The sequence below is a fragment of the Chanos chanos genome, chromosome 9 (assembly GCF_902362185.1).
Source record: "Chanos chanos chromosome 9, fChaCha1.1, whole genome shotgun sequence".
Lineage (NCBI taxonomy): Eukaryota > Metazoa > Chordata > Actinopteri > Gonorynchiformes > Chanidae > Chanos > Chanos chanos.
In genome coordinates this window covers 36,303,850-36,325,768 of record NC_044503.1, presented here as the reverse complement: position 1 = coordinate 36,325,768, position 21,919 = coordinate 36,303,850, and the positions used below count along the sequence as shown (strand labels likewise).

The following is a 21,919-nucleotide window of genomic DNA, read 5'->3' as shown; positions in this document are numbered from 1 at the left end:
GTAAGACTGTTTATGTCTACACACACCCTCACACACTGGACAATGGTCATCTGGTTATGAGATAGTCTATCATGCGCATACCCACTTAGAGATACCCAGACATGTGCTTTTGTTTACACTCTGTTTATGTTGAGATGGTCTTCGTAATGTTGTGATGGAGGGCTCTGTCGGTAACTGCAGCAGCACCTTTAGTTAAGCCCTAACATATTACATTCCCTTTCCCCAGTTCAAATTTAGCCGCGTCTGTGAGTGCGTGCACAGAACTAGTGGCTAAAGGTGCTCCATTCACATACTCAAAACCATGCCCGCTATGTACTCCATCCGTATCACTCGTACATAAAAAAACTAACATATCTACACATACACAGCAATTCAGTTTCCACTCTTTTATTATCACTTAGCTGTTGTTTGTCCAGATTTGTCTGTCGTCTCTCTAAATTTGTAAATGCGCACTGTGTTTGACCGCTGCCTTCCGGGTTAATGGTACATGAGCTACGTGTTATGAATGCTGCTTAAGGCCAGACTGGGTAAAAACTACGGTTTGTACATATGTAAATCTGAGTACTTTTGTTTTGATTTTTCTCTTTGTTTTTCCAATTCTTTTTGCGAACATTTTGCACCATTTTTGGATTTTTGCATGGTTAGGCTGTTTTGGCTACCATAAACATGATTGCACTAAAGTGCTATTGCAGCAGAGCCAATCTTTTCTTACAGTCACCCAAGAATATCACCTGTCAATCCAAAACAAATGTTTACACTCTCCTTGTGTTGAGGTGGTCTTAGTAATGTTCTGTGTTCACTTACTATACTCTGAAACAAGGACATTTCTTTTGTGGAAGGGGGACGAAATGTAAGCTTGAGCATTTACTGTTATGTCTTAAACACTTTGTAAGTTTAGAATCTATAAATAATAATAATTTTGCATGTTGGTAATTCATCATTGCGATTGGATGTTAACATCACGTGAGAGAAAAAGAAAAAGACAAGGCAGTGATTTGCTAAAAAAAAAAAAAAATGTTGAAGACGTGATAGATGTTCCATTAAAAACTGTTCCCAAGTGTATTCTTCTTCTTTCTGTATCGTTCCTCTGAAGAATGAGACATTCACCAGTAAATGAACCCCAGACATAGTTTACACAAGCATTAGTATTTGCAAAACAAATTAAATTCTGTTTTCTAAAAATGGATCGGATCAACATGACAGACAAGGACTATGACAGGTTTCAGGTTTATAGCCAGATGATGTTTTTCATTCAACACATTTGAAACTCAGCGTAGATATATATAGTAGTAGATTTGTAGGCCTAACGTGTTATGCTTATCTTGCATAAATTTAACAATTATTTTCATGTAATCATACTAACTGGGATTCTTGTGTCTGGGAGCCTGTATTCCTTTTTTTTTTTTTTATTTCAATTCCAACCTTGGTGTAACCGGCTAGAAGTAGCATTTTCTGGACCAATGTGTCTCTTTTTGGCCAACGTAAATCATAAGCGCAATTTCTCCCTTTCCCACAGGTGTTCCTGTTCCTGCAATTAACTTACTGTTTGCAAGGTTATAAATGCATGTCTCTGTCCTATTCCTATACAGCTTCTGTGCTTTGGGGAACCCATCAGTTTGAGTTGATTTTTATGAGTCTTAAGGTACGAGTCCTTAGGTGGCATTGTCTGGTCTCTTGCTAAATATATCCTTGTAACGCTCAGCCACATTGATAATATTTTTCACTGGGTTGTCCACGGTTACATATCCTGTATGAAACACGGTAAGAGCGTGCGGAGCGAAATATCTAAGATGCACTTTTACAAGTCCATTTTCGGAACACTGTAGTTTTACCACGGCAGACCCACGTCAATCACATCCGCCGTCACATAATTACGTAGCCTAGTGTAAGTGCAGTCGGATTCTCTCAGCACCGCGGTTGTCTTTTCCTATGTCCTTATGAATTCTTTACATCTTTCCTTGACCCCATGACGTTTTCCATCGAGGTCAAGGAGAACTGGTTAGAAAAAGACTCAGGACGTAATATATTTTGACTCTTCGGATGCACCATCTGGGTTTGAGAAACGATGGCGTAGTTTATATTTCAGTTAAGAGGTGGAGCAAAATGTCGAGATTACCAGAGTCCAACCAGTACTCCCTCTTAGGGACGCCCCATTAGACGAAGACTGACAGGAATTCCGGTTTTAAAAAAAACAGCTTTGGCAAATTCGTCACCATAAACAGAACATGATCTGCAAAAGAGTTTGAAAAGTTAGAAAAGTCTGCCATTGCTGTGTAATGTCTTAAGGTGTATTATTTAAATGAACAGTAGTCATAGCCTGAGGAGCAGAGCATTCTGGGCCAAACCTCTAGTCTGAACCAGTAGAGATGATATAGAATATATCCACAGTGCACATTTCCCCACGTCCTTCATACTGGGTGCAGATTACTGAGACTGTGGCCTCCATCCTGTGTATGTGACAAACAATAAGTTTTCATACGGGACTCGCAGTACCTAAGCCAGCCATATTCCTTGATTCACAGTACTTCTAATATCAATGGGACGCCTGCCTCCTCAAGAAATGTCATTTGCAGAAGGAGAGTTTATCATCCAGAATTAAAGTGGAGTTGACATTTGTCTTAGCGGCGATGTTATTTATAAATGTGTGCCCCGCTAGAGGTTCTTTGTTCTGTTATCCGCTGAGACGGAATTCTAATTGGGCCTAAGTGATCAGGGCAGTTCTTTCTGGGAGTGTGAGAGAGAAAACGAAAGTAAACATTGCTTTGTTTTCAGCGCCATTTTCTACAGAAAGTTAACTTCGAGTGAAATGAGATTTATTTAGTGCGATATTGTGAAGTACTGTGGTAAGTGTTTAAAAACTGTTATTTCATGTAAATGATTGTAATGATTTGTTTTGTTCCTGAAACAATGGTGACAGTATGATCTACTAAATCGTTACATATAAGGTCAACCGTTCAAGCTTCGACCGATGAAGGCTGAAACGCGGAACATGACCTGAGAATATGCGTTGAATTGAACACAATCGCTTAAAATGTTAAAGTTGACATTTATTTAAAGAAAAATATGTGTGTGTGTATATATATATATATTGATACTGACGTTCTTGTGCCCGTCTTGGCCGTTAAAGCGATGTAATTTGAGTTGAAGAAAGTAAGTTATTTCTGGTAAGGAACAATACTTGTCATGTCCTACTTGGATTATCTGATTAATTGGAAGAATTTGCAGTTAGGAAGCAACATATCAACCATAAAGAAATATCTCAAAGTCAGAGGAAGTATTCCTTTATAAGAATATAAGAAGTTATTTTTAAGAAACTATTCTTCTACTATGGTCACTAAGAAGCATACGCATTAAGCTTTAATCTGTGACGTCTTTACATTAGGCCTAGTAATGTGTTGTTGACCGAATGGTCGCACTTGAAGTAATCACACCCCTAACATGAAACTCATAACTGAATCGATTTACAGAGTCATGTAAGACTTTTATGTCTTTTGTGTCACACTCCACTGGTCCGATTTGTTCGGTTTGTGTGGTATTAAAATAAGGCGTTACGTGGCCCTGAACTTTCATGAGTTTGACCAGAGCTCCCTCTTGAGGGTGAAATGATATTAAAGACAAGTTATCAATGTCGACATTGTTCATTTAGTTCAGTTGGCGGAAAAAACAGAAACAGCCATAGATGAGTTCATCTCTTTTTTGTTATTTCTGAAATTGCAGAAAGCAGGTTGTTGTCTTTATTTTTTAGAAAGTGGGTTGTTGTCTTTATTTTTTAAGTTCTCATATAGAAAATATGGCCTAGCGTTTAAAATTTGTGGAAAGTCACGTTTAAATACACGAATATCCTGTATGGCTTAATGTTAAATCTGTTTTGTTTGTTAATTAACCTCTGAATCATTTAACACTTATGAAGTGTAGACCGTTTACCTTCACATGATTCCAAAGACACTCACACATCAGGATTATAAGAACCATTCAAGAGGCACTTTATGATTTTAAGTAGCTTCAGTGATCTGTACATTGCTGTTTGCACAGATTATCATTAAACTGTGCAGCGTTTGCACTCAGTAAAATAAGACATGAAATTCACTTCCGTCTTCCTCCTTGTGGAATCCTGCGTACACTGACCAGCAGGTGGCGACAGTGTAACTCTTTTCCACATCTGTCTGTGAGATCTGTTTGCAAATCAAAACATATGACTGTGTACTTAAACTGCAGTGTGTGTGTGTGTGTCTGTGTGTGTGTGTGTGTGTGTGCCTTAAAGCATATGATTGTGTACTTAAACTGCAGTGTGTGTGTGTACCTTAAAACATATGATTGTGTATTTAAACTGCAGTGTGTGTGTGTACCTTTAAACATATGACTGTGTACTTAAACTGCAGTGTGTGTGTGTACCTGAAAACATATGACTGTGTACTTAAACTGCAGTGTGTGTGTGTACCTTAAAACATATGACTGTGTACTTAAACTGCAGTGTGTGTGTGTACCTTAAAACATATGACTGTGTACTTAAACTGCAGTGTGTGTGTGTACCTTAAAACATATGATTGTGTACTTAAACTGCAGTGTGTGTGTGTGTGTGTGTGTGTGTGTGTACCTTAAAACATATGATTGTGTACTTAAACTGCAGTGTGTGTGTGTGTGTGTGTGTGTGTGTACCTTAAAACATATGACTGTGTACTTAAACTGCTGTGTGTGGGCTTGTGCTTGAGTGTGTGTGTGGGTGGGTAGGTGGGTCGGTGTGCTGACCTTAAAACATATGATTGTGATAGTGTTTGTCTGTGTGTGTGTGTGTGTGTGTGTGTGTGTGTGTGTGAAGGGGGGGACTGACCTTAAAACATGTTTGTGTATATAAACTGGTGTGTCTGTATTTTGTATTTGTGCGTGTGTGGCCCTTAATATACAATTGTGAATATAAACTGGTGTATGTGTCTGTATGTTAGTGATGAGCAGGTTGACCCATAACCCGGGTTTGAGCGTGTCGGGTCAAAGAGTGATAAAGCAGCATTCTGACTACTAGGCCGTCCACACCAAGAATGATAACTATAGCCAACTAACAAGAATGGTACTTTAATATTCAAAGTGATACAGTAATAAGTGGCATACTGAACGTGGACCAGGTCATGTTTAATGTGAAAGAGCATAACCCGGCTTAATGTTTCAAAACTGCGATCAAAGATCACCGAATTTATTTCGGACATCTCTTCTCAGAAAGACTTCCATCTGTCAAAACATCAAAACTAAACTTGCGAGAAGACAGACAAATTTGGTGATCATTGATTGCTGTTTTTGGACATTACGCCACGTTAAGCTTTTTCCTTATAATGGAGAGGAAAACGTTAAACGTGCGATAACGACCATACTATTTCAGTTTTGATTTTTTTACAGGAGGAGGTGTTTCTGATGTCATTGGTCGCAGTTCTGGAACATTAAGCCACGTTAAGCGTTTTAGAATGTCCCGATGTACTGAAAAGTACCAAAATAAACCAGCAGACGATGCATTTATTGTAAACAAGTTAACCATGTGGGAGACCAATTGCTTTTTCTCATCTTCTGTTTTTTCTTCTTTCTTTTCTCTGCGGAAGAAGGATTTGTCCTTTTTTCCGACGTTACCTTTTTGCTGTTTTTCCTTCTACGCAGAATAGAGGACTGGAACCTAATGTTAGATTGACAACTGACTGTGCTAGCATCAAAATGCAGTTAACATCCTTAGAGTGCGCATGCGCATGAATGTGTCTGACTAGCTCTGACAGAGACAGCAGGAATTTATAAAACCAGTAGTATTAGCTTGCCAGCCCGTTAACGTAATATTGTGTTTACTACCGACATAATATATCACAGAAAAAAAAAAAAATCAAGTTCCTTAGCGTGACTTTCAAAGCGCTCTTGGTGGCCCTCTGGTCACCACAGGGCCCAAAGCAGCCACTTAGTTGGCGTCGGGCCAGCTCTGGATGAAAAATAGAAACACCAATCCAACACCAAGCCAATCAAAATCCATCCTAATTTACAGGGTGTCACGTTCGACATGGCAGATGACATTGCGGAGACACTTATCACTGGGGTTCAAAAACGCACCCCTGTTTGATAAAACAAACAGTGCTTATGAAGATGTCTTTGGTATTTAACTGATGTCCTCTCTGGAGAGGTTGTCAGCCCACAGCAGGCCAGACACACAGACACATTCACACACACATTCATACCGAGGGGCAGTTTAGTGTCTCCAATTCGCCTAACCTGCATGTCTTTAGACTGTGGGAGGAAACCAGAGCTCCCAGAGGAAACCCATGCAGAAACAGGAAGAACATGCAAACTCCACTCAAAAACAGAACTCAAACCTAGTACCTTCTTGCTGTGAGACAACAGCGCTATCCACTGGGCCACCATGCTGCCCCATTCACAGTCTTATGTTTTTTTAAATGTTATATTGTTAATTAAACACACATACACACACACATTTTAGGTCAGTAACATAACGAGAGTATCTGTTATGCCTGACAGTTGAGGAGTTTATTGGGAAGTTCATTTTTTAAGACAGATAGGAGTGAATCTGAACAGAAACAAACAAATCAACATGGACACCACACACTGTATGTTTGGTCTCCAAAGACACTCCTGTTTATGACTCTGTGTGTGTGTGTGTGTGTGTGTCTGTCCACAGGACCAGAACAGTTGCACTGTCTGAACAAGTCTCACTGGACATTGTGAGAATGGAGGAAACTAAAAGGATTGACTGTGGGGACAGAGAAGAGAATAGAATGAATCAGTCTGGACAGTGTGAGGAGGAAGATCCTGTTGACTACAGAACACAGAGACCAGGATCTCCAGTACCCAGCTGTGTGTCTATGAAGAGTGATAGATCCCTGCCTGACCCTCCAGCCTTCGGAATAGAACCAGTCCCCTCTGAGTCACAGTGAGTGACTGTATTTATACTGTATTGACTACGTGTATAATATAAATTGATGTTAACACTGTGTATAATATATTCATTCTGAACACTGTGTATAATATATTCATTCTGGTAATGGTAGTGTGCATACACACAGCTAAATAGAGATCACACATATTTTCATTGAGATATTTTGAACCAAAGAGAGTGAAATTGAAACACAAACAAAATGCTGTTCATATGTTGTAGTTCTTGGCTGTTATGAAACCAAACATTGATATGATTAAATGAAGTTGTCACCAAACAACAGGAAATGTCACACACTGATTCAGTCACTTTACCTGTAAACTCTTCAATGATTTTCAGATGATTTTTCAGCAGATGATTCCTTATTGTCACTCTGTCACATTGACCAGTGTTTATGACATATTATATGCTGTATATTATACACTGACTTACCTGCTCAATTCTCCCAGACCTCAACATAAAGAGAGTATCTGTTATGCCTGACAGTTGAGGAGTTTATTTGGAAGTTCAGTTTTTAAGACAGATAGGAGTGAATCTGAACAGAAACAAACAAATCAACATGGACACCACACACTGTATGTTTGGTCTCCATACACACTCCTCTTTATGACTCTGTGTGTGTGTGTGTGTGTGTGTGTGTGTGTGTGTGTGTGTGTATGTGTGTGTGTGTCTGTCCACAGGACCAGAACAGTTGCACTGTCTGAACAAGTCTCAGTGGACATTGTGAGAATGGAGAAAACTAAAAGGATTGACTGTGGGGACAGAGAGGAGAAGAACACTGTCTGTAGAATGAGTCAGTCTGGACAGTGTGAGGAGGACGATCCTGTTGACTACAGGACACAGAGACCAGGATCTCCAGTACCCAGCTGTGTGTCTATGAAGAGTGACAGATCCCTGCCTGACCCTCCAGCCTTCGGAATAGAACCAGTCCCCTCTGAGTCACAGTGAGTGACTGTATTTATATTGTATTGACTACATGTATAATATAAATTGATGTTAACACTGTGTATAATATATTCATTCTGGTAATGGTAGTGTGTAAAAAAACAGCTAAAGAGAGATCACACAGGTTACAGTGAGATGAGTGGATATTTTCATTGAGATATTTGGAACCAAAGAGAGTGAAACTGAAACACAAACAAAATGCTGTTCATATGCTGTAGTTCTTGGCTGTGATGAAACCAAACACTGATATGATTAAATGAAGTGGTCACCAAACAACAGGAAATGTCACACACTGATTCAGTCACTTTACCTGTGAACCCTTAAATGATTTTCAGATGATTTTTCAGCAGATGATTCCTTATTGTCACTCTGTCACATTGATCAGTGTTTATGACATATGATATGCTGTATATTATACACTGACTTACCTGCTCAATTCTCCCAGACCTCATGTTACGTCCCCGCGAGTAAAATCTAGGGACTGTGGGAGGTAACAACAAAAAAACTCAAAAAGAAAACAGAAATATGAAGATGGTGAATTTATTAAGCCAAGAAAAGATAAAGAAAAGGGTTACAACAAAACCAAAAGTAATATTCAAAGCTACTTAGTCACGTCATCCGAATTAATCACACAGCGTAATTGCTGTAACCAGGCAGTATACACACAGGGATAACACACACAGCGATATATCCCTGTTAAAAGACTCAAACGCACGCGCACACACAGCATCAACCCTGCCGTCTGGCCCACTGGCCCCGTCTATCGGTCTCCCCAGGACTTTTAAAACAGCCGGTTCCAGTGAACAATTAAGCACCGCCGCTGCTAACCATTCATGGTGACAATGAGGACAGGGTAGGGCGGTACCTGGAGAGAGAGATGGAGAGAAAAAAAACACACCCCAACACCACAGCCGTAACACCTCAGTACACACTCAGTACACACCATTCAAATCATTCTCATCCAACAAGGACACAGTTCACACTGCAAAGACAACCATCAAAACTGTGGAGAAAGATTTAAGTAACAATTACTTGGATGATGTAGTGTTTTAATTGGCATTAAGACTGATCTAAGGTTAATTTTCTGTCTTAAATTCTCTGTCAGTTAAAAAAACTGCCTCATCGTCCATCATCAAACACAACACAGTTTAGTTTAAATATATCAGTTACACACAGACTAAAGTGACCAATAGAGAACTAAACACAACACAGTTTAGTTTAAATATATCAGTTAAACACAGACTAAAGTGACCAATGGAGAACTAAACACAGTACAGTTTAGTTTAAATGGATCAGTTTAAAAACAGACAGAGTGAAACGTGACAGTACATTAGTCATGTTTAAAGAAAGTCAAAGGGAGGGAGTCCTGTCTGATCAGCCCAACTATTCATAACCACTCACACATATCCATTATTAATAGTCTCATTAGTTTCCTTTATAAATGCAATATTGTCTGATATCAGTTAAAAATGAAAACAGAAACATGTACATATAGTTTGTTTGTCCTGTTTGATTTGTACATGGAGACAGGGTAACATATTATCAATAATATATTAATGTCAGTATGTTCTATATGGAGACATATATCTGTCGGAATGAATACACAGAAACTGCGTCTTGTAAACCATGTTAGACAATTGCAGTCGTTTGTGTTTTGTCTACTTAAGGTATCAACAGGGGCTGACTGTTACCAGCAGAGGGCAGCCATTCACAGCCTTCTCACTCAGTCACTCATTTTCAAAGCTGCTCATCCTAATTAGGGTCATGGGGGGGGTACTGGAGCCTATCCCAGCGTTCACTGGGAAAAAAGCAGGGAAACTCCCTGGAGAGGTTGTCAGCCCACAGCAGGCCAGACACACAGACACATTCACACACACACACATTCATACCGAGGGGCAGTTTAGTGTCTCCAATTCGCCTAACCTGCATGTCTTTAGACTGTGGGAGGAAACCAGAGCTCCCAGAGGAAACCCATGCAGAAACAGGAAGAACATGCAAACTCCACTCAAAAACAGAACTCAAACCTAGTACCTTCTTGCTGTGAGGCAACAGCGCTATCCACTGGGCCACCATGCTGCCCCATTCACAGTCTTATGTTTTTTTAAATGTTATATTGTTAATTAAACACACATACACACACACATTTTAGGTCAGTAACATAACGAGAGTATCTGTTATGCCTGACAGTTGAGGAGTTTATTGGGAAGTTCATTTTTTAAGACAGATAGGAGTGAATCTGAACAGAAACAAACAAATCAACATGGACACCACACACTGTATGTCTGGTCTCCATACACACTCCTCTTTATGACTCCGTGTGTGTGTGTGTGTGTGTGTGTGTGTGTGTGTGTGTGTGTGTATGTGTGTGTGTGTCTGTCCACAGGACCAGAACAGTTGCACTGTCTGAACAAGACTCACTGGACATTGTGAGAATGGAGAAAACTAAAAGGACTGACTGTGGGGACAGAGAGGAGAAGAACACTGTCTGTAGAATGAGTCAGTCTGGACAGTGTGAGGAGGAGGATCCTGTTGACTACAGGACACAGAGACCAGGATCTCCAGTACCCAGCTGTGTGTCTATGAAGAGTGACAGATCCCTGCCTGACCCTCCAGCCTTCGGAATAGAACCAGTCCCCTCTGAGTCACAGTGAGTGACTGTATTTATACTGTATTGACTACGTGTATAATATAAATTGATGTTAACACTGTGTATAATATATTCATTCTGATAATGACAGTGTGTATAAACACAACTGTCTGATCAGCCCAACTATTCATAACAACTCACAGATATCCATTATTAATAGTCTCATTAGTTTCCTTTATAAATGCTATATTGTCTGATATCAGTTAGAAATGAAAATTCTTAATGCACTCCTGCTCTCTCTCTCTCTCTCTCTCTCTCTCTCTCTCTCTCTCTCTCTCTCTCTCTGTTTCTGCCTCTCTCTCTCTCTCTCTGTGCAGTGTGGAGACAGATCTAACTGAAGATCAGTCTGGGTGTTGCCAAAACGTCCCACATAATACGTCCATCTCTGAGTCAGATGATGTCCTACTGAGAATCATTGAGGGTCACAAAACCACCCTGAAAAATAAGTATGAGTGCTTATATGAAGGTGTCGCACTGAAAGAAAACCAAACCCTCCTCAACAGCATTTACACAGAACTCTACATCACAGAGGGAGAGAGTGAAGGAGTGAATAAGAAACATGAGGTTTTACAGATTGAAACAGCATCTAGGAAATGGGTTTCTCAAGACAAACCAATCAGCTGCAATGACATTTTCAAACCCTTGACAACCAACAGAACTAAAGAACAGAAAAAAGCCCTGTCTAGTCAAGAACCTGGAAGGGACAGACAAAAGCCAGAAATCAAAGCTGTACTAACCAAGGGCATTGCTGGAATTGGAAAAACAGTCTCTGTGCAGAAGTTCATTCTGGACTGGGCAGAAGGAAGGACCAATCAGGACATTTATTTTATGTTGGTTCTTCCTTTCCGAGAACTGAACTTGGTTAAAGATGAACAGTTCAGTCTTCATAGACTCCTGCTAGAGTTTCACCCAGGGCTGAAAGACTTGGATCCAAAGAAATATAATGACTATAAAATGCTGTTCATCTTTGATGGTTTTGATGAGAGTCGACTTCAGTTCAATTTTTCTGAGAGGCTGTTTGATGTGACCAAAACATCATCGGTGAATATACTGATATCAAACCTCATTCAAGGAAATCTTCTTCCCTCTGCACTCATCTGGATAACCTCCAGACCAGCAGCAACCAGTCAGATCCCCTCTCAGTTCATCAGTCGTGTGACAGAAGTCCAAGGATTCTGTGATTCACAGAAAGAGGAATACTTCAGAAAAAGTGTCAGTGATGAGAGTCAAGCCAACAGAATCATCTCACACATCAAGACATCAATGAGTCTCCACATTATGTGTCACATCCCAGTGTTCTGTTGGATTTCAGCCACTGTGCTTCAGGAAATGCTGTGTCAAGACAATGTTGAAGAGATCCCTAAAACTCTGACTGAGATGTACACACACTTCCTGCTCATTCAGACTAAAATGAAGAAGCAGAAATATGAGGAGAAAGTTGAGACAGACTCAAAGATTCTTCTGGAATCAAGCAAGGAGATCTTTCTGAAACTTGCTAAGCTGGCTTTTAATCAGTTGCTAAGGGGCAATATCATGTTTTATGAAGAGGATCTGAGAGAATGTGACATTGATGTGAGTGAGGCCACAGTGTACTCTGGGATTTGTACTGAGATCTTTAAGGAGGAATCTGTGCTTCGTCAGAAGAAGGTCTACTGCTTCGTGCATCTGAGTGTTCAAGAGTTCTTTGCTGCTCTTTATGTGTTTTTCTGCTATGTAAAAAAGAACATAGAGGCACTGGAGTATTTTCTGCCGGGAAAGACCAGAGTGGAGCCAAAAAATCTTCCCTTGGATGAGTTGCTGAAGAAAGCTGTGGATAAATCTTTGGAGAGTAAGGATGGACACCTCGATCTGTTTGTCCGCTTCCTTCATGGCATCTTACTGGAGTCCAACCAGAAACTCCTACAAGGCCTGCTGATACACATACAAAACAACCAAATAAACATCAAGAAAATAAGCCGTTTCATCAAAGAGTTAAATAAAGATGGTGTCCCACCTGAGAGATGGATCAATCTACTGCACTGCCTGGCTGAAATGAATGATTGCTCTCTCCACGAAGAAATTCAAGCTTTTGTCAAGTCTGAAAATTACACAACTGAACTCTCACTGGCACACTGTACAGCACTGGCCTACATGTTTCTGATGTCAGAGGAGGTGCTGGATGAGTTTGACCTGAAGAAATACAACACATCAGATGAGGGGTGTAGGAGACTGCTCCCAGCTGTGAGGTGCTGCAGAAAAGCTCTGTGAGTTCTCAGTTTCATTTCACAACACCCACTCTTTACAAGTTGTATTTGGAGGGGAATTGGTGGGAATTCCCTGGTCATATTTTGACATGTCTTTGGAGAATACATATAGAGTAATGAATTACAGTATTTGACGAATGAGGGTGGCTGCATGAACAAAATTAAAAAAAAAAAAACAGCTCAGAATTAACTCCAGTCATTTTCTCCATCCAGTAATTTCCATAATTTTCAGAACCTCTGTGATGTCTAGACAAAGCTGATGTGTTTAGACTGGTCACAAAGACATTAATAGCAGTGTCTGAACATTTTCTCTCTCTCTCTCTGGTTGGATGCTGAGTGTGTGAGAGCATGTTCTCAGTGAAAGGACTGGGGAAAAAGGCTGTTCCCTTGAATTCTGTTTGTGTCTTTTTTTCCTTGTCTGAACCATTATGAAGTTAAAAACATTAGCATTTAAGACAGAGATATTCTGTGTTTGATGTTTAGTAGTTTATGGGAGTTTATCATTTTTTTTAGGTAGATTGAGAGTGAAATATGGGTGAGTGAAATGTTTGTTCCCTTTGCACAGCAGGTTGTACTGACCATCAAAGTCACTATTTCCATTGTTTCAGCCTTCATCCTCAAAATGAAATTGAGATAAACATCAATACACTTCTGTGTTATCAGTCTAATGGTCCAATGAAATCATGATATTTTCCATCTTCACTGTTATTCACTGTTATGCACTATTACACACTGCTATTACCTGTTATTTATCTACTCATCAGCAGTTATGCTTTTAACACTGAGTGAATAGTATAGTATTGTCTATATTATGGATGCCTCCTGGGAAATGCTGTGTGTATAGAGCAGCTACCAATGTAATATTCAATATTTGAATATCAAGGATACATTTGAATAAAACAACCATTTGTCTGGATTAACAGATAATAACAGATAATAATGTCACGATAAAATGTCACCAAAGTCCAGCCCTAGAAGTGATTTACAGGATAATTTTATTCTTTAAAAAGTCAGTGTTATGTTTTTCTTCTCCCTGTGTAGACTCAGAGACTATAAACTCACTCAGCAGTCCTGTGAAACTATCGCCTCAGCTCTGATGTCAGTGAACTGCCCCCTGAGAGAACTGGACCTGAGTAATACTGGTCTTCAGGATTCAGGAGTGACGATGCTCTGTGCCGCACTAAAGAATCCAAACTGTCAGCTGGAAATACTGAGGTCAGTAATTCTGAATGGAGCAACTTGTTGATCATTTTTCCAGTCATTCCATTCATATATTTTTTTTTTCCAAACAAAATAAATATTTAGACAGTCTAGACAAAACTGATGCTTATGGGCGGTTCACAGAGACATTTGTATCAGTGTGTGAATATTATCTTCTCTCTCTCTGATTGGATGCTGGGAGTGTGGGAGTGTAAGAACATGTTCACAATGAAAGGACATGAGTCTGTCCCTGTTTTGATTTCTGTTTGTGTCTTTTCTTTCCTTGTGCGGTGGGAGAATGAGGAGATGAGAGAGACAGTCTAATGGGAGCAAGGCTGCAGCCAATCAAATCATGTTATTTTCCAGCTATTCATTGTGTGTTTGATTTTGATTTGACCCGTGAGAGATCAGTGACTTCACATTCATCCAGTCATGAGTCCAGTATAATGAGTGCACTCCTTTATCTGTACTGTGATGGATTTTCTGCTTTTGGTCTTTTTCCTCTGAGCTCTACACAGTCACTGATCCCCATAGTTAACACTGCAGTAGTGTATGAATCAGTAATGAAGTGAACACATCAAATCACATTATCTGACTTTATGAAAAAGATCAAAGCTGGGTCTGATGACAATAGTAAGACCAACAGTCAGGAGCAGAGTCACTCTCCAGAGGGAACAAACAGCATCATCAACAATGGCAGTTTTCTGATATTTCTAATCTTCTCACACAGTAGACTCTAAGAGTACATTTACTAGGGTGAATAGGTTTGTTTCATTCAGAATGGCCAAGATTTCATGTTTTGCTGTGTGTGTTACTAAGGGACAATAGAGCAATATTCCATGTTTATGTTCCGTTATGTGATTATGTCAATATATGTCACGTGAGTGAATGAACCCTGAAACACAATAAAACATTTGGTGAAATGCTGGGAGCCATAGTCAGTGAAATCACAGCAGTAGCCATAACGGTGTCTGGAAAAGCAAAGAATTAATGATCAAACAAAGTTCAAGTTCAAGTTTAAGTTTATTTAAAGCCCAATATCACTGTTTACAGTCTCAAAGGGCTTTACATGCCCACAGGATTACAACAAACAGAGCAGGGTGGCACCCCCTGATTTGATCCTCATAGAGGGCAAGAAAAAACTCCTAAAAAAAACCCAGATGCTAGGGAAAAATAGGAGAAATCTTGAAAGGACCACAGAGAGAAGAGACCCCTTCTAGGCCAGCCAGGCGTGCAGAAGGTGCCAACCCAGTTGGCAAATTACAAACAACACAGCAATAATGAAAATGAAAACACAACTAGTAGACAATATAAAGAATGACAAGACAGCATGGGGCTCATTTGGGGTGGACGACACAGCAGCGCAGAAAGCCACGAAGCCACAGCAGCCATCAGGACGACAATAAAGAGAGAGATGACAGGGAGGGAGGGAGGAAGGGGGGGGCAGACCTAAGAAGAAAGTAGCCACATTCAAACCAGACACTCATGCTCGAACAGATGAGACACAGCCATGTAGGAGAAGAGGGAGGGAAGGAGAGCAATATTGGAGTATTAGCACTTAACAAACGAAATAAGGAAAATAATTTTATAGAAACATGAATGTTGCAAGACTAGTGGCTGTGGAGGGCACAGGAGGAGCAGGGCCACGCGGGGGGGAGCAGGGCCAGGGACAGCAGGGCACAAAGTCAGTCAGCTGGCCAAGGGAAGGCACCACATCCAGGAAGTAGGCACAGACATCGACCACTCACACAAAGAGAAGAGAGAAGGTTAGTGACAGAATCTGACCAGGTTAAGATAAGAGCAGAGGAGAGGGAGGAGAGAGAGAAGATGAGAGGTATCTAAGCCGGCAGCTACTAAGCTAAAACTATGCTAGGAGAGACTACAGCAGAGACTGAGTGTCACCGGATGGTCAGATTGAGATTATGCTATCATATGACACAGAGAATAAATGAGTCTTAAATTTGGTTTTAAAGGTAGCAAGAGAGTTTGCCTCTTTGATTTCTCTAGGTAGGCTGTTCCAGAGAAAGCGTGCGTGGTAGGCAAAGGCGCGATGGCCAGCAGACATCTTTTTAAATCTTGGAACAACTAATAATTTAGCATCCTGAGAGCACAGGGTGGGGTCATAGGGTGTAATTAATTTGGATAGATAGGCCGGTGCAAGCCCATGGAGAATTTTATATGTTAATAGGAGGACTTTAAAATCAGCCCTCATGTGAATTGGGAGCCAGTGAAGCGGGGCCAGGATGGGGGTGATATGATCGAACTTCCTAGTTCGGGTCAGGATTCTGGCAGCAGCATTCTGGACAAGCTGAAAACTTCTAGTACTAGAGGCGGGCAGACCAGAGTACGGAACATTGTAGTAGACAAGGCGAGACGTGACAGATTCAAGAACAATGGTTTCTGCATCAGCCAAACAAAGTAGGGGCCTAATTTTGGCGATATTGCTGAGATGGAAAACCCTAATTTGGTTGCCTGCCAGTTTCGTTCCAATTTCCTACACACCTGCTTCAGTGAGCAGGTTTCATTATTTAACTAAAGGTGTCAAGTGTTTACGCCTATTTTTTATAGTTAATGGTGTTACCATATCTAGTACATTATGGAGGGTAGAGTTTATGCTGTCTGTCAAGTCGTTCAAAGATCTTTGCTGATCATTGAAAGAGTTGAGAGCAGTAGGAAGCAGATCAGCGAGCACAGCAGTGGTGGAAGCATTAACGGAATGGCAGCTATGAACCGTGGTAGAGACAACTGCCGTGAACGGAAGAGTTACTTGGAAAGTAATAAGAAAATGGTCTGAGAGGGCAGCAGAGTAAGGAGAGACGACAACGTGAGAGATATCTAGTCCGCGAGCTAGAATAAGATCTAAAGTGCTGCCACTGAAATGAGTTGGTTCGTGGACATATTGGTTAAAGCCAAAAGTGACTGTGATAGCTGTAAAACCTTTATTAAGAGAATGAGAGCTGGATATTAAAGTATCAGGCAGTATTGTAGTACTCAAGATCGTTCTTGGTCTCAAGACAGGTCTTGAGACCCCTTTTTGAAGGTCTTGGTCTCGTCTCAGAATCGACCGCATTTTTACTCAGTCTTGTCTCAGTCTCAGACATAGAGGATTTTATTGCAAGACTGGTCAAGACCACAACTGCTGGGATAACCACGGTGAAGTTAGCTTGAAATTAGACATTCACCTAACATTCACCACAAAGCTAGATCTCTATCTCATAAGTTATATAAACCACTTAGACATCATGTTATCCTGCCGTGTTTTCATTGTGAAATTATAAATAACTTTTCGAACATGACATTAAATGCAAGTGATTGACAATTTAAGGCACGTTGTTGCATCCTACTGTGTATACTACCGTTCGTCTTGCATGGAGATGGCGTTTCAAAATTAAAGTCACTCGAAAGTTTATGCATACTGAAGGGTAATTTGTGTGTTGAAATAGAATATCTATGAAGTATAAGGCCAGGAATGGTCAACAAATTTTGAATATTTATATTTTATGTTTAGTTTCTCTTTAAGCAATAGTAAAGGGTTACTCATGATTGCTCTTTTGAATAATAACAATAACTTTTGAAAACACTACTTGGGACCTTTCTTTTCAAAGGTTCGACGTAGTTCTAGTGACCAACCATGCATCTAGATATTTTATTTCAACTTAGATTTCAATAACTTCCCAGTATCGATGAAATGACCATAAGTGAGTCTGGGTTAACCTCAAAGGTCAGGCCTGGTCCTCGTGACCAACGAAAGGATGTAAACGTTTCATTTAATTTCTTATATGTCAACAACAGTCTAGCAATGATAAAATAAACACATAAATACAGTTTTGAAACTTCTCAGATTTTTGTGAAGTCACGTAATATGTGAAAAAGGTGTTTTTGGGGTCAGCTGTAAAGGTCAGTCCTAGTGACCAATCAAAGGATGTAGACATATCATTTCATCTTATATGTCAGTAACCTCCTAGTATTGATGAAATAAACATAAAACTACAGTTGTGAAACTTCTCAGAAATTTGTGAAAACAGATTATATGTCAAAAAATTGCAATCTCAAAGGTCAGGCCATGTCCTAGAGACCAATGAAAGGATATAAACATTTCATTTAATTTCTTATGTCAATAACACTCTAGCAATGATAAAATAAACATATAAATACAGTTGTGAAAGCTGTCAGAAATTTGTGAAATCAGAAAACACGTGAGGTCAGAAAACATCTTGCACAGAAAAGTATACTGATATTGTGATTCTTTGGATACTTGTCTCGTTTGCGCTTATATGAAGTTAGGGTGACCATACGTCCTCGCTTTCCCAGGCATGTCTTCTTTTCCAACCTAAAAAATGCATCCGGCTGGGATTTCTAAATTGCCACTAATGTCCGGAATTTTGTTGTTGCTTTCCACAGGCGCCATTCATTGTGTGCGCATTTGCTTTTACCTTTTTCTTTATGTCCCGCCCTCTCTCATGCCACCAATGGACAGTCATGTACACTATCATGCCATAAACATTGGTCAAACTGCATCTCATTCATTACCGTTAACATCGCAGCAACAGCCAAGAAACCTTAAGAAAGCTGCAAGGACACCAAAACTTGAATGGAAAGAAAAATAACTGTTACAAGATGACCTTGCAAAACTGTTGCATAACTAGCAGAACCATTATTGTGCTAGTAGTTATTTGTCTTATTAAACACTAGCCGGCTATGTATTGCAGCAGTTAAGTAGCCTACAGATGCAGTTTCACATTGCATTGTCAAGCATCAGCCTTACATGCGCAACGACAGGAACCGAAAGTGTCAAACTCAAATTTCCATAGGAGGAGATGCATCACACCCCCTGCCCCACCCGTCCTCTCTTTTGAAAACCAAAATGTGGTCACCATAATGAAGTAAGTTTCGTGTTGACATATACATATTTGTGGAACAACTGTCAGAGGAAGGGAATACAAAAAATTCTCTCTCTCTCTCTCTCTCTCTGTCTCTCTCTCTCTCTCTCTCTCTCCCTCCATCCCTCCCTCTGTGGACTTGCACTCTATATTCTCACTGATAAGTCCTGTTATACTTGTTACTGTCTTCTACGTTTGACTGAATGTAATTTTTTCTGTACATTAATTAGACCTAAATGTCATTTTAGTTATGTAATTCGAAGTCCAGTCATTGAAGGAAAAAATTAGTTAGTTGTATATTTATTTTTACCTCAACATGTTTGACGCACCCAGCTTAATGTATGTGGTTGTTTTTTATCATATAAGAACTACCCAGTTTGTAAGGTTATGAATACACCACAGTAGGGCTCTCTACAGATCAGTGTGATCAGTTTGAACCGGCGAGAGAAGCTGTCAGATCTTGATTCTTTTTGCTGTATTTATTATTGGGGTCATTAACTTTCTAAGCGATTTTACCTGCACACCCGATCAATCCCTTATTGTGTGAGTAGAATGTATGAAAGTTCATAGAGGACTTTGCAATCGGTTTCTTTGGCTATTTTTAACTGTCGTCGCTAAACAGCCTTAAGCAACCAAGGCCAGTGGGAAACCAAGAGACATGCCAACGGCTGGAGCGCGAGGGGTGAATTTTCTGAGGTAAAATTTGAGAGAGACCGATGCACGCACGGTCACCTTCGTGCACAAAGTAAGTTTCGTGTTCTTTTTAAATACCTGTGGAAAACCGCCAGTGAAATGTGTAGTGTATTTATTCAGACGGGTTTCAAATTGGTACTAATAATGTAATTAGTCTCTGAATACAAGCACATACTTTGATGGTGTATGACAAAAATAATTCCACATCATTTCTTGGTTCATTTTAGGACATTTTATTGATAAAACATATTTTTTTATTTTATGAACCGCCCCACCCCAAAATATTTTTCAGTTGCCTAAAGACCACGTTGAGCGGCCATGGTATAGATTCACAGAGAAAATCATGAATTTATAGATCATAAAACAATGTGCAGAGAACAATATAAAAATCACAAAATCTTTTTAAAAATGTCAATAAATCATTAAGAAAAAAGGGAAGACCACTTGAAACATATTTACATATTGGATTTAATACAGGCGTACGTTGGGGTCATGTAGTGTGTTGTGTCATATCTTGTACTTTATCTAAGGAGATTTCACTCCATGTGAAATTTCAAAAAGCAGTTCTTCTCTGCTGTAAAACAGAGATGTACATTGCACTTTTTGCATGACACTTTGGGTGTTCCTGTGCACCCAGGAGCCCTGCATCTTCCCTTCTTGTCACACATTATTGGCAAGTGTGAGGTGTTGTCCAAGCGGACATCCTGGTTAGGGATGGGAGCTGTGGGCCCCTGCTTCCTCCTCTTCTCCTCATACTGTTGGGAAATCCCACCACTGGTTTGCCCTCTCTTCCTGACATCTTTTTTGGATTTGCACAGACTGTGTACAATTTGGGACTTGAAGGTGTACAGGCGCATGGCATCACTTCTTGTCATTCCATTGTCAGCACAATCCTGTCTGTAGATAAGCCAACTTGTCACCACTACCATATCTATCAGATGAAAGACAAGGTGGTGGTACCATTTCTCCGACCTGATGTTGGTGCGTCAACACCTCCCATGTGCTGATTATATGTGGTTACTGCTGCAGGGCAAGGGACCTTGATGGGGTTTTTTTGGCCTCTGTCCCATCTGTCAACATGGGATACAGGGTGAGCACCTACATAGGTACTGAGGAGGGTGACTGACCTGTTGTCATACCACTTGACTGCATGCAGCTGGGTATTTCCAACATAGGCCGTTTTTCTTGGAAGGACCCACGGCCAGATCTTTTCAGATCAGCATCTGCCATCATGGACCTGCCTGGCAAGAGATTACAGCGCACCGTACCCAGACAGTGGATGCCTTGCTGGGACAGCACGAGCATCAGTGGGGCTGAGCTAAACCAATTGTCAAAGAACAGCTTGAAATTCCTGTTCTTTGGTATCGGTTCTGCCAGGCGCAGTACCACATTCCCACTTGCCCCTACATCGGGAAGCTTTGGTGGATGGACAGCTTTCCCGGTATAAATTTCAAAATTGTGTGGAACTCCATCTGATCCAGCAAGGACCAGTATTTTGTAACCCCATATTTTTGGTTTGCTCGGTAGGTACTGCTTAATTCTACTCTTGCCCTTAAATGGCACCATTTGCTCACCCACACACAACGTCTCACGCATAGGAAGCTGCCTCAGCTTGGTGAGGATGTGATTTAGGAGTGGCTGAATCTTGTACAGCTCATCATAATCAGGCATATCTTTTGTGGGCTGGTGACTGTTGTTGCTGAAATGAAGAAATCTTTTGATGGCCTCCAACCGTGCAAGAGGCATCACATCAGCAACGTGTGCAATGCGGCGACTGTGGCTCCAAAACATGCAGGTGGAAGACCAAATAACGACATGTGGAGCACAGTGCCAAAGAACTGTTCAAGTTCTCGAAGTGTAAGGTTAAGTGGCTTGGCAGGATTGCACTGGACGCTGTACAGGTTTGATTCATTAACAATGAGCTCAAAGAGGTCGTCAGAGATAATACTTTTAAAACATTCGTATGGTGACAGAATTTCACCAGCTGATGCAGGGGCGTCCAACCATTCAGGGTGTACTGGAGAGGCAGTGGTGTGACACGTTTTCCACCGAGGGGTCTGGGAGGAACTTCTGTCATCCTCAGACAGAATGTCATCATCATCTTTGTCTCCAACTTCTTCATCACTGGTGTCTTGCATGTCTATAGAAACATATAAAAAGTAAGTTTCCAATTTCAATGAAAACACAACAAGAATAACTACAGCTTGATATTTGACCCCTATTTTGTATGCTGTCTGCCTTATAAACCTATCATTTCAATGGCGACCAGAGCAACTGTCAGAACTTGGGTTACGGAAAATTAATCAACACATTAGATTTGGTTGTGTAAAAATGAGCTCAATAACAACCAGAGGAACAATATTTAAAACCCTATTTTTTCCCTTCTGCTCAAACCTTTTTC

General features: G+C 40.4%; 1 protein-coding gene across 1 annotated transcript in view; it reads left to right on the top strand.

The window, feature by feature from the left end:
* The window catches only part of LOC115821721 (NACHT, LRR and PYD domains-containing protein 12-like), a 67,746-nt gene that overhangs the window by 30,253 nt on the left and 15,574 nt on the right, over positions 1 to 21,919 (top strand). Inside the window, exon 6 of the mRNA XM_030785524.1 lies at positions 13,787 to 13,960. Within this exon, the coding sequence (XP_030641384.1) occupies positions 13,787 to 13,960 (174 nt within the window). The remainder of the gene's footprint in view (positions 1 to 13,786; positions 13,961 to 21,919) is intronic.